Consider the following 14,755-nt stretch of genomic DNA (forward strand, 5'->3'; position numbering starts at 1 on the left):
GACTTTGCCTAAATTTTATTCTGGCATTGCATTGTTCAATGGAATCCATTGTAAGTTTAAGAATTAATCCTTTCAGTCTTGTGTACGTACGGAGACTGATGGACAGGGAAAATCCGTGATCTATCCAGCCTGTCCCACCCAAATGTGATCCCTTGTCTATCACAAAATACAGACTCCTCACCACTCCCAAAAATCATGTGATGATCTGGGAGAGAGGGGAAAAAAAGGAGATAAAAAGTCAGGCCAATTTGTGGGAACATTTCTGGGAAATTCCTTTCCCATTCCGCCCCTAGTTCAGGAGATCATCTTGGCCCTGACAACTCTCTGCAGTAGCTACCTCTTTGGATGAGTGGATTTCCGTCCCAAGCGGAAACTGGCCTGAATCTTGCTTGAAGGAATTCAGTGAATCTGTGTCCGCTGCCTGAGATGACAGCCTGTTCCAGAGGTTCACTGTTCTCTGGGGAAGGAACCACCTTCTGACATCCAACCTAGATCTGGCCTTGCTCAAATTAACTTATAATTAGGACCCCTGGTTCTCCTTAAACTATTGAATAGAAATAAACTGTCAGCATGAACACAAGCTATTCCCTTCATCATCTTCTCAACCTCAATATCCAGTAATATTTTTGGTTTGATTTGATAGAATGGAAATGTGCTTGCATACCTTCCCTTGGAGCACAGGCATGAGTTCATTCTTTGAATTCCCGTACCAGGGATTTAGCTCACACAGTTGGGAGGATCACCAAGTGATCTACCCCATTTGATTGGCTTAAACTGCAGAGTCAACAAAGCCCTGGGAGCAATATAACATGCATGGCCAGGCTAATCTTTGACCACATTTCCATGGCTCAGATGGGCAGCTACTAGAGCTGAACAAGTTATTTGCTCTACACCATTAACCACACACGCACTCCCGTATCAGTACAAATAACAAGCTCTCAGATTGTCCTAGAAAGCCCAACTAATTCACTAATGTCATTTAGGAAACCTGCAGTCAGGCCTATATGTGACTTCTGTCCCACACCAACCTAGCTGACTCTTAACTGCCCAGAACTGCTCTGTTGTGTTAAACAGCTACCAGTGTTTCAAGAAGAAAGCCCAACACCATTTCAACAGGGCAACAGGGGATGGGCAATAACGCCAACCTTGCCAGTGAAACCTACATCCCCAGAGAGTTAATTAAAAAATGACATGAAGAGATTAAGTTGCCCACTGTACAGCAAGACTTTCTGGTATCTCTAAACCACTGCCTCATCCCTCACACTGTACAGCAGGTCACAACCACTCTGAATATTTGTTTAAAACGCCTTCAGGTGACAACATGGTGTTTTATTCTCCAGCGAGCAATAAGCAATGAATGATGGACAGAAACGTTCATTCATTATATTGCTGGAGTGTGACATGTGGTATCAGATGATAAGCTTGACACCTTGATTGGATTTATGATATTTTATATTAGTGTGTTCAAATGAAATTCCTCTGTCTATGATCCAGATTATAACCTCTTCAACATGTTAATTAGCTCTGTTCCACATGTGTCTGCTTTAAGTTTGCCTCTAGTTAGTGGTTCTAAAACAATGGAGCTAGGAAGGACAGGGTTGACTAAATACTTAGCTCCATTTAGAACATTTAATATTATCTGACATTTCTGTAGAATACATTTTCTTTTATTGATGCCACTGGATATGATAATGTTACAAGATCTATTTGCTCTATACTTATCTATCCTTTAATACAAATGTAGTCCATCTCCCTATAGTGTCACTGCTGCTTATGCAGTTTCTTACTGACCAATTTGAAACTGAATTGTCCTCTCTAGGCCTTGGGTGTGAGAGCTTGGCAGACACAAGATCCTATTGCAAGTTTGGATGGATTTGTAATGCTCTGGCTGTTTGTTTTTAACTGGAATGGGCCTCAACTCCTTTGAAAAGACTCTCCTTTGTTCAATTAAATGATTTTAAAGGATGTGAACTTGGAAGAGTCAGGATCTTTTTTCTTAAATTCATTAATGGGACGTGGGTGTCGCTGGCTGGGCCAGCATTTATTGCCCATCCCTAATTTCCCTTGAGAAGGTGGTGGTGAGCTGCCGCCTTGAATCACTGCAGCCCATGTGCTGTAGGCACAACAACAGTGCTGTTAGGGAGGCAGTTCCAGGATTTTGACCCGGAGACAGTGAAGGAACGGTGATATATTTCCAAGTCAGGATGGTGTGTCGCTTGAAGGAGAACTTCCAGGTGGTATCATTCCCATGTGTCTGCTGCTCTTGTCCTTCTAGATGGTAGTGGTCGTGGGTTTGGTAGGTCCTGTCTAAGGAGCCTTGGTGAATTCCCACAGTGCATCTTGTAGATGGTACACACTGCTGCTACTGTGCGTCGGTGGTGGAGGGAGTGAATGTTTGTTTGTGGATGGGGTGCCAATCAAGCGGGCTGCTTTATCCTGCATGGTGTCAAGAGTTGTTGGAACTGCACTCATCCAGGCAAGTGTATCCCATCATATACCTGACTTGTGCCTTGTAGATGGTGGACAGGCTTTGGGGAGTGAGGAAGTGAGTTACTCGCTGCAGGATTCCTAGCCTGTGACCTGCATTTGTAGTCACAGTATTTACATAGCTAGTCTATTTCAATTTTGGTTAATGGTAACCTCCAGGGTGTTGATAGTGGGAAATTCAATGATAGTGATACCGTTGAATGTCAAGGAGTGATAGATTCTCTCTTGTTGGAGATGGTCCTTGCTTGGCACATGTGTGGCACAAATGTTACTTGTGACTTGAAAACCCAAGCCTGGATATTATCCAGGTCTTGCTGCATTTGGACATGAACTGCTTCAGCACCTGTGGAGTCACAAATGGTGCTGAACATTGTGTAATCATCAGCGAACATCCCCACTCCTGACCTTATGATGGAAGGAAGGTCATTGATGAAGCAGCTGAAGATGGTTGGGTCTAGGACACTACCCTGAGGAACTACTGCAGTGATGTCCTGGAGCTGAGATGATTGATCTGCAACAACCACAACCATCTTCCTTTGTGCTAGGTATGACTCAAAACAATGGAGAATTTCCCCCCTGATTCCTGGAGCCAATTGATTGACTCCAGTTTTGCTAGGGCTCCTTGATGCCACACTCGGTCAAATGCTGCCTTGATCTCAAGGGCAGTCACTTTCACCACACCTTGGGAGTTCACCTTTTTTGTCCATGTTTGAACCAAAGCTGTAATGAGGTCAGGAGCTGAGTGACCCTGGCGGAACCAAAACTGAGCGTCAGTGAGCAGGTTATTGCTAAGCAAATGCATCTGATAGCACTGTTGATGACCCCTTCCACCATTTTACTGATGATCAAGAGCAGGCTGATGGAGCGATAATTGGCCGGGTTGCATTTTTCCTGCTTTTTGTGTACAGGACATACCTGGACAATTTTCCACATTACAGAGTTGATGCCAGTGTTGTATCTATAACTGGAGCAGCTTGTCTAGGGGCGCAGCAAGTTCTGGAGCCCAAGTCTTCAGTACTATTACCGGAATATTGTCAGGGCCCATAGCCTTTGCAGTGTCCACTGCCTTCAACCGTTTCTTGGTATCACGTGGGGGAGAATCGAATTAACTGAAGACTGGCATCTGTGATGCTGGGGACCTCTGGAGGAGGCCAAGATGGGCCGTCAACTTGGCACATCTGGCTGAAAATTGTTGCAAGTGCTTCGGCCTTGTCTTTTGCATGGATGTGCTGGGATCCCCCATCATTGAGGATAGGGATATTTGTGGAGCTGCCTCCTCCAGTGAGTTGTTTTAATTATCCACGACCGTTCACAACTGGATGTGACAGGGCTGCAGAGCTTAGATCTGATCCATTGGTGTGGAATTGCTTAGCTCTGCTTATCAATTGCTGCTTATGCTGTTTGGTATGCAAGTAATCCCCTGTTGCAGCTTCACCAGGTTGACACCTCATTTTTAGATATGACTGGTGCTGCTCCTGACATGCCCTCCTGCACTCTTCATTGAGCCAGGGTTGATTCCCTGGCTTGGTGGTAATGGTAGAGTGGGGGGTATGCCAGGCCATGAGGTTACAGATTGGTGTTTGAGTACAATTCTGCTGCTGCTGATGGCCCACAGCATCTCATGGTTGCCCAGTCTTGAGTTGCCCGATCTGTTCAAAATCTAGATCTGCTGCTCCTTTTATGTCCTTTAGATTTTTGATACTTCTCTTTACCCAACAGCCTGCTTGGTGAGATGGGTGACATTGTGGGGTCGCAGATTTTGTGTGCTTACATCCATTACTGAACCAAAGTGAACAGTGTCTCTTTACCCTGCGTTCATGCTGCATGTGCACTCTTGTTCTGGGTTCAAACACTAACGTTCTGAATCTTGGTGAGATGAATTGAATATGATCTGGTTCAACAGGACTTTTGGTTGGTTCTTTACTCCACGCACAATTTATGGAAGCCTTTTCCCTGGATCCAATGAGTTAAACTGTCTGTTTAATCCCTATTTTTTCCACCATAGCTTCTGTACCAGCCAACAGAGCTGCTGTGTCCTGCGACTGGGCACTGGGTACCTGTGGAACAATGTTTGCCAAAGCTGGAGATAAGCAAATACTCCAGGCTTTATGATGGTGAAGAATCAGGTTGGTACCAAATGCTAATCTATATATTATTTTAAAATCTTGCGTAAGGCTCATATTTCCTGACCACAAGCCTTATTTCTGGTACAAATGGTTTAAAATGGTACAGGGTGTATACGGGTGGGGGAAGCACCTCATTGGATAATTACTTGTGCGCATATAAAGAGACACCGTGGCTGCTGGAGTGCTTCATCTGCCTCAAACAACAATTTAATTTAATTATTCAAGTTTCTTTTAAGGTTTTGTTCTTTGATACAGTGCCCCATTAAGGGGCTAGCAGTTTGTTTAATTAGCTAATTTGTTAATTAGTTTATTTTATTGGTATACAAAAGAATATAGAGAGAGATCCTTCTGCGGACGGTGGGCACCACAGGGGCTGGAGTGCATCATCAGTCCTGGGAGCATTAAAGAAAGCTTAAATTAAAATTATGTATTTTTTTGTTACAGTGCCCCTTTAAGGGGCTGTTATTAATTTGCTAATTAGTTCATTTGTTTATTTTATTAATATACTCAGGAATATAAAAAGACATTAGGGCCCTGAGTGGTAACTTGGTAGCGCATCGTTCTGTGGTCGGGGAAGGCCCAGGTTCAAGTCCCACTCTTGGACTTAGGTGGCATGGGAGTAGCGTTGATCTGGCTCAGCTGGTAGCACACTCGCCTCTGAGTCATGAGGTTCTCGGTTCAATTCCCGCTCCAGAGCTTGAGACACAAATCAAGGCTGACGCTCCCGTGCAGTACTGATGGAGTGCTGCACTGTTAGAGATGTTGGCTAAAGGCTTCCCTTCGGTAGCTCAGCTGATAGAGCAGAGGACTAAAGAGGATCGCAAAACCCTAGGTGGCTGGTTCATTTCTGGCTCGAAGGAACCTGTGTGCCTTTGGGGCTGAGTGCACCATCAGCCCTGGCAATGACAATTTAATTTGATAAGTTTCTTTTGAAGTTTTGTTTTTGTTACAGTAAAGTTATAGTGCCCCTTTAAAAGTGGTTGGTTATTTGTTTTTATATTTGATTTGATTTTCAAAAGTGTGTAAAGAGGCATGACACACATGTTTACTGGACTAATAATTTAGAGAGCTGGACTGATATTCTGCAGACATGGGTTCAAATCCCATCACTGCAGCTGGGGAATTTAAATTCAGCTGATTAAATATATCTGGAGTGAAGAGCTCGCTCCCGTCAGGAGTGGCAGCTATCGTCCAAGAGCTGCTGATCAGGAATCCAGACCTTCACCAGCATGTGTTCATGTAGCTGGCGGAAGAGGGATCTCTGGCTGACGGGGTGACCAGAGTTGGGGATACGATGGATGGCGGAGAAGCAGGCTGGATGTCGCCAGAAGAACTTAGGGCACACGCATCTCTAGATAGCATCCAACTCGCAGCCCAAACCATTGAGAGCCTTAAAAGTGTGCTGCTAGACCCAGAGTGCGCTCTGTGTTGAAGCAGATAAAAGAGCATGAGGACAGCGGCGGAGACACAGGATAAAAGAGAAAAAGTGACATCACAGGAAAGCTGTGACCTGATTGGTTAGTAGGAAATCTGCACAAAATTTGAAAAAAAAACACTGCAAAGCTAATTAATAAATTAATTAACTAAGTGGTGATGGCTGGGCAGGTGATGTGCTTGTCAGTGACACCCACATCCCATGGTAGATTACAAATAAACAATAGTTGACCTGTGATCTGAACTTGTTTTCGTTCATATCCTCATATGCTCCCCTATCTTTCTCGTCGTAGGGAATGAGAAAATATGAGGCCAGATGCAGATCAGTAACTGCTTTATTTCACAGCACGAGCATAGAGAGCGACTGTTACAGAGTCACTTAGTCACAAAGATTAAAAATTGTATTTGCATAATGTAACAAAATGAATATGCCACACTGCTCCATATCAGTGGGTCACTTTGCATGACTTAAAGAAAGTAACTTGTAGTAATTATGGTTTTGTTTAGTGTGTAATGTATCTTTAAGAATAATACTTCTTAGGAAAGATCACATGATCCATAGTAGTGTGGGCTACCTCAGCTGTATGTGTAGAGATAGAGTTGGAATAGAAAGCGCACATTTCATTGTTGTGAGTATATTGTAAATAAACTTAATGTTTGCACTCAAGAAGTGTCTGCAGATCAACTCTATCACTAATAGTACAGCTCAGCCACCTTACAACAAACTGGCGACGAGGATAAAACAGGATTGAACAGAAGAAATTAAGTTAGAAGGAAATCAGCACTGTGCAGCTCCCAGTGATTGTAAGTAGCAAGCTCGTTAGAATTGAAGAAGTTATCCTCTCTCAAAATACCACAATTTAGGAGAATTGATCCTTTTGAACCAGACACAGATGATTGGTCTCAATACACAGATCGCCTCATGTTCGTTTTTCAAGCAAACGAGATTACGGGGAAAGAGAAGAGAAGAGGCGAGCAATCCTCTTGAGTACTTGTGGGAGCAAAACCTACAGTCTGATGCGAAGTTTCACGGCACCCAGTGCCCCAGATTTGAAGAATTTTGATGAGTTGGTGGATCTCGTGAAGTGTCATTTTCAACCAAAGCCCTGGGTCATGATGCAGAGGTTCAGGTTCAATTTGTGAAATAAGCCCTGGGTGAGACAATTGTATGCTACATGGCAAATTTGAAGTAGCTAATGGAACATTGAAAGTTCAGTATGACTCTGAACGACATGCTCAGAGATAGTTTAGTGTGTGTTGTGAAAGAGGACACTATTCAGAAAAGACTATTGTCTGAAGTGAATCTGGATTTCAAGAAGGTGCTAGAGACAGCAATTGCCACGGAAAGCGCATTGAGAGATTCAGAAGCAATACAAGATGCGCAAAATGGCGGTGTCCTCCACATCGGGTGGGAAACCTCAGCCGAATGTGGCGCGAAAAAGCGAGACTCTGCCGAGAAGTGGGAAATAGCCCCCGCTAGCCGAAGAATAAAGAAAAATAACTTAGCAGGGAAATCGAAGAATATTTTTAATAGAAGTGGAAACAAGCAGTCTTTTAGTGATTGGCAGTTTAAAAAAATCGAATGCTACTATTGTCACAGAAATGGACATATGATGAGGCAATGCAAGGAAAGATTCAAGCTGGCTTGTAAACAAAAGAAGAACCCCAATGAAATCTACAATGTAGAAGAGCCTGAAATAACACATTCAGACATTTATACATTGTTTAATCTGAATGTTGGAAAGACAGAACCAATATTTGTCACAGTGAAATGAAAGTAAATGGTAAACCTGTTAGAATGGAAGTAGACATGGGAGCTTCCACTACAGTAATTGGGGAACATATTTATAGATATTTGAATTAAGGTAAATATCAATTAAGCTTAGAACAAACAACTTCCAAACTAAAAACTTATATGGGTGAAGACATTCAAGTAAAAGGCGTAAGCAGAGTAACTGTGCATTATGGAAGCCAATCGGTACAGCTACCTGTGATGGTGGAAGCAGGTGAAGGGGCCTGAAATGGTCTGAAGTTTTCCAGTTGACAGCAAGTGGGCTACCAGAGCTTCAAACATGTGCCACCGTCTGCAAGGATGAACTGGGGAAAATCCAGGGCTTGCAGGCCAAGATTTATGTGAATCCTGAAACGACCCTTTGCTTCATGAAGGCGAGATGGGTGCCATACACCCTGAGAGAAAAAGTCGACACTGAGCTGAACAGGCTAGAGAAACTGGGTGTGATACAAGCTGTTCAGTCCTCAGAATGGGCAGCCCCCATAGTCCCCGTCCTTTAAACCTGATCAAAGGGTCCGAATTTGTGGGGACAACAAACTGACGGTTAACAAAATAGCTGAACTGGACAGGATACCCCATTCCAAAAATTGAAGAATTCTATGCCAAGCTGGCAGGAGGAACAACATACACAAAGCTTGACATGAGTCATTCTATCAACAACTACAATTGGACAATGCCTCCTGGGAATTTGTCACAATTAATACCCACAAAGGGTTGTACCAATATATAATGATTGCCTTTCGGTGTCTCCTCCGCTTGTGCCATCTTTCAGAGAGCAATGGAAAGCTTACTGCAGGGACTGCCCCAGGTTGTAGTCTATTTAGACGATGTATTACTGACAGGATTCACTAAAAAGAGCTTTTGGCAAACTTAGAAGAAGTCTTAAAACGTTTCTTGCAAGCCGAGAGTGTGTCAAAAAATGAAAAGTGCACAGTTCAAGCGAGGGAGATAATCTATTTGGGTCACCGGGTAGATTCACAGGGCATCCACCCAGTTGAGGAGAAAGTGAGAACCGTAAAAGAGGTACCTGTGCCAAAGAACGGCTCAGAACTCAAATTATTCCTAGGAATGATCAACTATTATGGGCGGTTCTTACCCAATTTGTCTACAGTACTGGCCCCCCTGCATCCTCTACTCAAAAAGAACCAACGTTGGTCTTGGGAGGCACCCCTTTCATAGAGGTGAAACAATTGTTGCACTCATCCAATCTATTAGTGCATTAAGACCAGATGAAAGAATTGGTGCTGACATGTGACACATCTCCCTACGGAGTGGGAGCAGTACTCTCTCATCGGATGGTTGACGGCATGGAATGGCCAATAGGTTATGTATCAAGGACGCTCACCATGATCGAAAAGGGATACTCGCAGATAGAAAAAGGTCTGTCCATCATCTTTGGTGTCAAGAAATTTCACCAGTACATACAAGACCGCCATTCTACAATCCATTTCAGATCACAAACCACTGCTGGATTTGTTTAGTGAGGAAAAGGCTATATCACCCATAGCCTCAGCAAGAATACAACGAAGGGCCTTAATTCTGGCAGCATACAAATACACTTTCATACATAGGTCTGAAAATCAAATTGCAAATGCCGACGCCCTTAGTCATTTGCCTTTACAAGAAAATGATGAGCATGTTCCAGTTCCACAGGAACTTGTTTTACTGTTAAATTTCTTAGATTCCTCACCAGTATGTGCTCAACAGATCAGAGACTGGACAAGTTGGGACCTAGTCCTATCTCAGGTATGAGAACAAGTGCTACGTGGTTGGTCTCGGGCTCCCATATCTGATGAAACTGTACTTCAATAGAAGACATGAAATAACCAGCCAGGATGGCATCTTATTGTGGGGAGCATGAGTGATAGGTCCTCCAAAGGGAAGGGAGCCACTTTTAATTGAACTACACGGTGCCCATCCAGGAATTTCCTGAATGAAGACCATAGCACGCAGCTATCTATAGTGGCCTGGGATGGATGGTGAAATAGAGAGTTTCGTAAAGCACTGTGTGCAATGTCAGCAACTGCAAAAGTTTCCAGTGACAGCTCCATTACACCCATGGGAGTGGCCGGGTAGACCCTGGGTGTGGTTACACATTGAGTACATTGGACATTTCATGGGAACAATGTTTCTACTTATTGTCGATGCCCATTCAAAATGGTTGGAGTATATGAGGTGAAGTCTCCAACTTTGGGCACTACAATTGTGAAACTATGTCAGAGTTTTGCCATTCACAGATTACCAGAAGTAGTCATTTCCGATAATGGCACGGCATTTACAAGCACTGAGTTTCAACGGTTTATCAGCCTCAATGGTATCACTCGTGCACCGTACCACCCTTCCTCAAACGGCCTGGCCGAAAGGGCATGAAAATGCTAACTGGCGATCCCTTGGCAAACAAGTTAGCACGTTTTCTTTTTCATTACAGGACTACCCCTCACACAACAGATGCCACACCTGCTGAGTTATTGTTGAAACACCATCTCAGGACGAGATTGAGCTTAATGCCGAATTTAGAGGGAAGGTGGAGAGGAGTCAGGGAAGCCAGAAAACTAGACACGACTGGCATAGTCACGAGAATAAATTTACTGTGGGAGAGCCGGTATACGTGAAGAACTTTGTGGAAGGACCAAAGTGGTTACCGAGTGAAATAAGTGTGGTGACTGGGCCTCTATCTTACCACGTGGAGGTGGAAGGCCATGTGGATCATTTAAGGAAGAGGGAGACAAGTCACCGAGATTTGGTTCCACCAGTGACCATGACCGAGTCTGCATTTCCTGTTGAGGATACACAACCCAGGACTGACATGTCTGATGTTCCTGTAAGAGTTGAGGATACAGAACTGTTGAGTGCCCACCGAAGCACCTGATGTTTAAGCAACTCCGGAAAAGGAGGTTTCAGACAAAGAATCTGAAGTTGTGGAGCTGCAACGTTTCACACGTACCAGGAAACCATCTGAAAGATTGAACTTGTAAATTCCTTACCCAGTGTAAATATTATGTTGTCTTGAAAAATATGTACTTGTAAATACAATATGTATAGCTGAGTTAAAAGGGGAGGAATGTAGTGATTATGGTTTTGTTTAGTGTGTTAATGTATCTTTAAGAATAATACTTGTTAGGAAAGATCACATGATCTGTAGTAACCTGTAGGAGAGTAGCGCAGGCTACCTCAGCAGTCAGCATAGAGATAGTTGGAGTTGAAAGCACACATATAGTTGTTGCTGAGTATATTGTAAATAAGCTTTATGTTTCCACTCAAGAAGTGTCTGCAGATCAACTCTACCACTAATAGTACAACTCGGCCACCCTACGACATAACTTCTTAACTGTCTTCCTGCACTGTAATTTTCCAAACCTGGTAAATGCTTGAGTTTGTACCAAAACTCTGATCCAGGTTCACCGCCCAATATTAATTGGTTATTGAGATGGACAAGCAAACTGATCATTGTTTAGTCTTTGGGAGATCAACTTCAATGTCGAGCCTGTCACCTTCCATATTACACACTTTTTTAAAATAAGAGCTTTGCTTGGAAAAACCCGGCTTTTGCAAACTCATTAGAAAAATGGTCAGAAATCCCAAAATTTGACAAGCGCGAAATATCAGACCCTGTCCCACGGCACTAGGGTGTGAAGAAATATTCCGCACTTGCCTCAATAGATACAATGTAACAGTGCTTGAGATGCTCAACACAATCCAAGAGAAAACAGTTCATTGATTCACCCCTGTTACCTTAAACATCCTCTCCCTCCACCACCGATCCACTATGTACTGTCTACAGGATGCACTGCAGTAATTCCTCAAGATTTCTTCAGCATCATCTCCCACATCCATGACCATCACCACCTAGAAGGATAAGGACACCAGGTACATGGAAACACCCATCATGTCCAGGTTCCCATACAAGCTACACACCATCCCAACTTGGGCATGTAACAATATTCCTTCACTGTCACCTGGTCAAAGTCCTAGATTCCCTGACCTGCCAGCACTATGGGTGTTTCTGCACCACAAGGACTGTAGTGATTTAAGAAGGTGGCTCAGCACCACTGCCTTAAGGGCAATTAGGGATGGGCAAAAATTGCCAGACTTACCAATGGCATCCATTTCTGAGAATTAATTTTTAACAAAACATTGTTTTTCTGAAGAAGGGTCATAGGAACTTGAAATGTTAACTCTATTTCCCTCTCCAGAGATGCTGTCAGTTTTTCCAACATTTTCTGTTTTTATTTACATTGGTTTTCTGAATACCAAGCTAGAGCCAGCCAGTTGGCTCAGATCTGTAGACCCCAACTGAACCCAGATAGATTGTTAGCTGCAAAGATCTGAAGTTTGGGCCTCCTAACCTAGTTGCTAGTAGGCAAAGGATCTTGGTTGAATTTTTGAGCTAATTTATAATTATTGCAAGAATGGGAGTTTGGAACAGAAGGTGTGGTGAGCTTCTTTGGGTAGAAACTCATTGTTGGGGCAGTATTAGTAACTCTCTTTATGACAAGGAATCAAACTCGTACCTCAACTTGATGGGGTTGAATTTCCTTGGGCATTTGCCTGATGTGCTGCCCTAACTAGGGCGGCAAGCCTGCAAAAAGTGCATGAATTGCCATTTTTGCCAGTGTTCCTTTGGTAGGGAATTTTTGATAGGCAAGAGTATTAAAAAGCTTGAAATCAAGGCTGATAGATGGAGCTAGGATATAGACGACCCCTGATCTAATTGAATAGTGGAACAGACTCGAGGGGCTGAATGGTGTCCTCCTGCTTCTATGTCTCTAGGTCACAGTCAAAGATCAGAAGAGCCTCTTTGGAAATTTTACCATAGTGCTTGCCACATGTGGAAAAATCTTCTATCGCCATCCAGCAAACTGCACGGAGAAATATAATTCATTTTCCTTTTTTATTTCAGCTGCTGATCCAGGCTTGTCCACTGAAGGCCTTTGGTTCCTGCGGAATTTCCGAGAGGCTCTGAGCCCCTCTTCCTCCACCTCCGTTCAGACGGAGGAAGCCATGCTGGTGGTGTCGCAGGAGGACCTCGTCTCGAGCCGCTCTTCCTCTGCCTCCGCCTGGTGGTGGCGCTGCCCCTGCCTTGTCCACTTGCTGAGCTGCTGCTGCTGCACCAGCTATTGCCAAAATGGGGCAGAGAGCTGACCACCGGCACTGATCGCCGAGGGACTGCAATGTGGCCGTTGCATTTGGAAATCGGGTGGCTTTTTTTTTTCTTAATCCAGGACTCTTGGGATGAAAAGTGGAGAGGAAGAGAGATGGGGAAAGCAATGAAGATTCTGTTACAGGTCTTGGAATGAGGGGAGAGCAAAGGGGACTAAAAAGAGGAGGGGGGCCTCCTAACAGACACTTTAACTTACCGCGAAACCACAATGAACATGGGAAAAGTCCTCAAAGCAGAACATTGCACAAAACCCTATGTTTACTTGGCTCTTCAGTCCCTTCATCTCTCTTCCTTTAGTGCAATATCTCTCCAAAGCACATGGAATGTTCTAATCCACAGTTATAATTGTTTCTAAGTTTAGAAATGATGGGCTTGTGCCATATATGGATGCTCTGAAGACAGCAGCTGTTCATTTCTGCAGTAACCTGAAAAGGATGTGCTCTAATGAGGATAAAAATTAGACACTCAAGATGGTGCAAAACAGACCTCAGTGGGAATGAAAATCCAGTGTTTTCTAGATTACTCTACCCTAAAAGACTGCCTTCATATAAAATTGCTTGGCAGTTTTGTACGTCTCAAACATTCTAGTGATAAATGTAATATTGTGACCAAATCTTCCAATGGAATCCGGGTAATAGCTGTCCTAGGTTGCAAACCATCTTGTGACATTTATGAGAAGTATTTATTTGACAATTCTAGCTAAGCAATATCAATGTGTGTGTGTGTGGCAGAAGGAATTCAGCTGGTGAATGTTTCTCCCTCCAATTGAAAGCGACAGCATCTGACTGGTATTTTGTGCCGCGCACTTGAAATCTGATTACGTTTTGGTGGAGATTTTCTGTTTAGGCTTGAGGATCTCTGTCTAATGGGAGTCAATGGAAAATGATTTGCTCTTTGAGATTCGATATAGTGGGAGAAAATAGGAGGAGTCTGGTGCTTCAGATTTTTGTGCTCTGGGAGTGAAATGGGAATGGCTGTGGACTAATTGGGATTAAGTGCGTGAATCTTGAACTAAGGCTGGATCCCTACAGCATTGTTGAAATCCCTGGAAAAAGTAAGTGTTCGCATTCTAAAAATTGTGGCACTATTGGTAGTCAACAACGTAATACATGCAGCTCACACTGTCTGTGTTATAATATCAGTTACACTTTGAGAAGTGTTACTATAAATATGCACTCAGGTGCTCACCTGCACTATTAGGAAGCCAAAGATGTGCCTGACAGAGAATGTGTTCATAAAAAGGACCACATTGTGACCACAAGATGTCACAATTGCACACTTTATTTATAGCCACACCTAGTGGCAGAAAATCAGTAATGACAGCTGAATGTTTATTTTTTTAAATCCGTTTCAATCAGTGTCCTGAAAATATAGCCTACCTTGTCAGACATTTCCACCTCTCCTCTTCCTTCAATCTGAGCTATCCTTAGCCCACACAAATCCATTTGGTCAGACTGCACATTAACCATATGATTTGATTTGGAAGCACAACTGGAGTTGCCAACCCTCTAAGATTGCCCTGGAGTCTCCAGGATTTAAAGATGAGTCTCTTCTCTGAACACTTTAGTATATAAATGTGGGTGGCACGGTGATGCAGTGGTCAGCGCTGCTGCCTCACGGCTCCAGGGACCCGGGTTCAATTCTGACCTCAGGCGTCTGTCTGTCTGGAGTTTGCACATGTCCGCATGGGTTTCTGCCAAGTGCTGCGGTTTCCTCCCACCTGTCAAAGACGTGCTGGTTCGGTGGATTGGTTAC

The 14,755-nt window shown here is 43.6% G+C and overlaps 1 protein-coding gene across 3 annotated transcripts in view; it reads left to right on the forward strand.

Moving 5' to 3' along the window:
- The window catches only part of LOC144668853 (arginyl-tRNA--protein transferase 1-like), a 77,769-nt gene extending 63,081 nt beyond the window's left edge, over positions 1-14,688 (forward strand). For all 3 annotated transcript variants that reach the window (XM_078531289.1, XM_078531283.1, XM_078531298.1), the window contains 2 exons: positions 4,493-4,613; positions 12,740-14,688. In XM_078531289.1, the coding sequence (XP_078387415.1) occupies positions 4,493-4,613; positions 12,740-12,981 (363 nt within the window). In that variant the 3' untranslated portion in view covers positions 12,982-14,688. The remainder of the gene's footprint in view (positions 1-4,492; positions 4,614-12,739) is intronic.
- The last annotated feature ends 67 nt before the right edge of the window (positions 14,689-14,755 follow it).

Source organism: Cetorhinus maximus, chromosome 2 (genome assembly GCF_964194155.1).
Source record: "Cetorhinus maximus chromosome 2, sCetMax3.hap1.1, whole genome shotgun sequence".
NCBI lineage: Eukaryota > Metazoa > Chordata > Chondrichthyes > Lamniformes > Cetorhinidae > Cetorhinus > Cetorhinus maximus.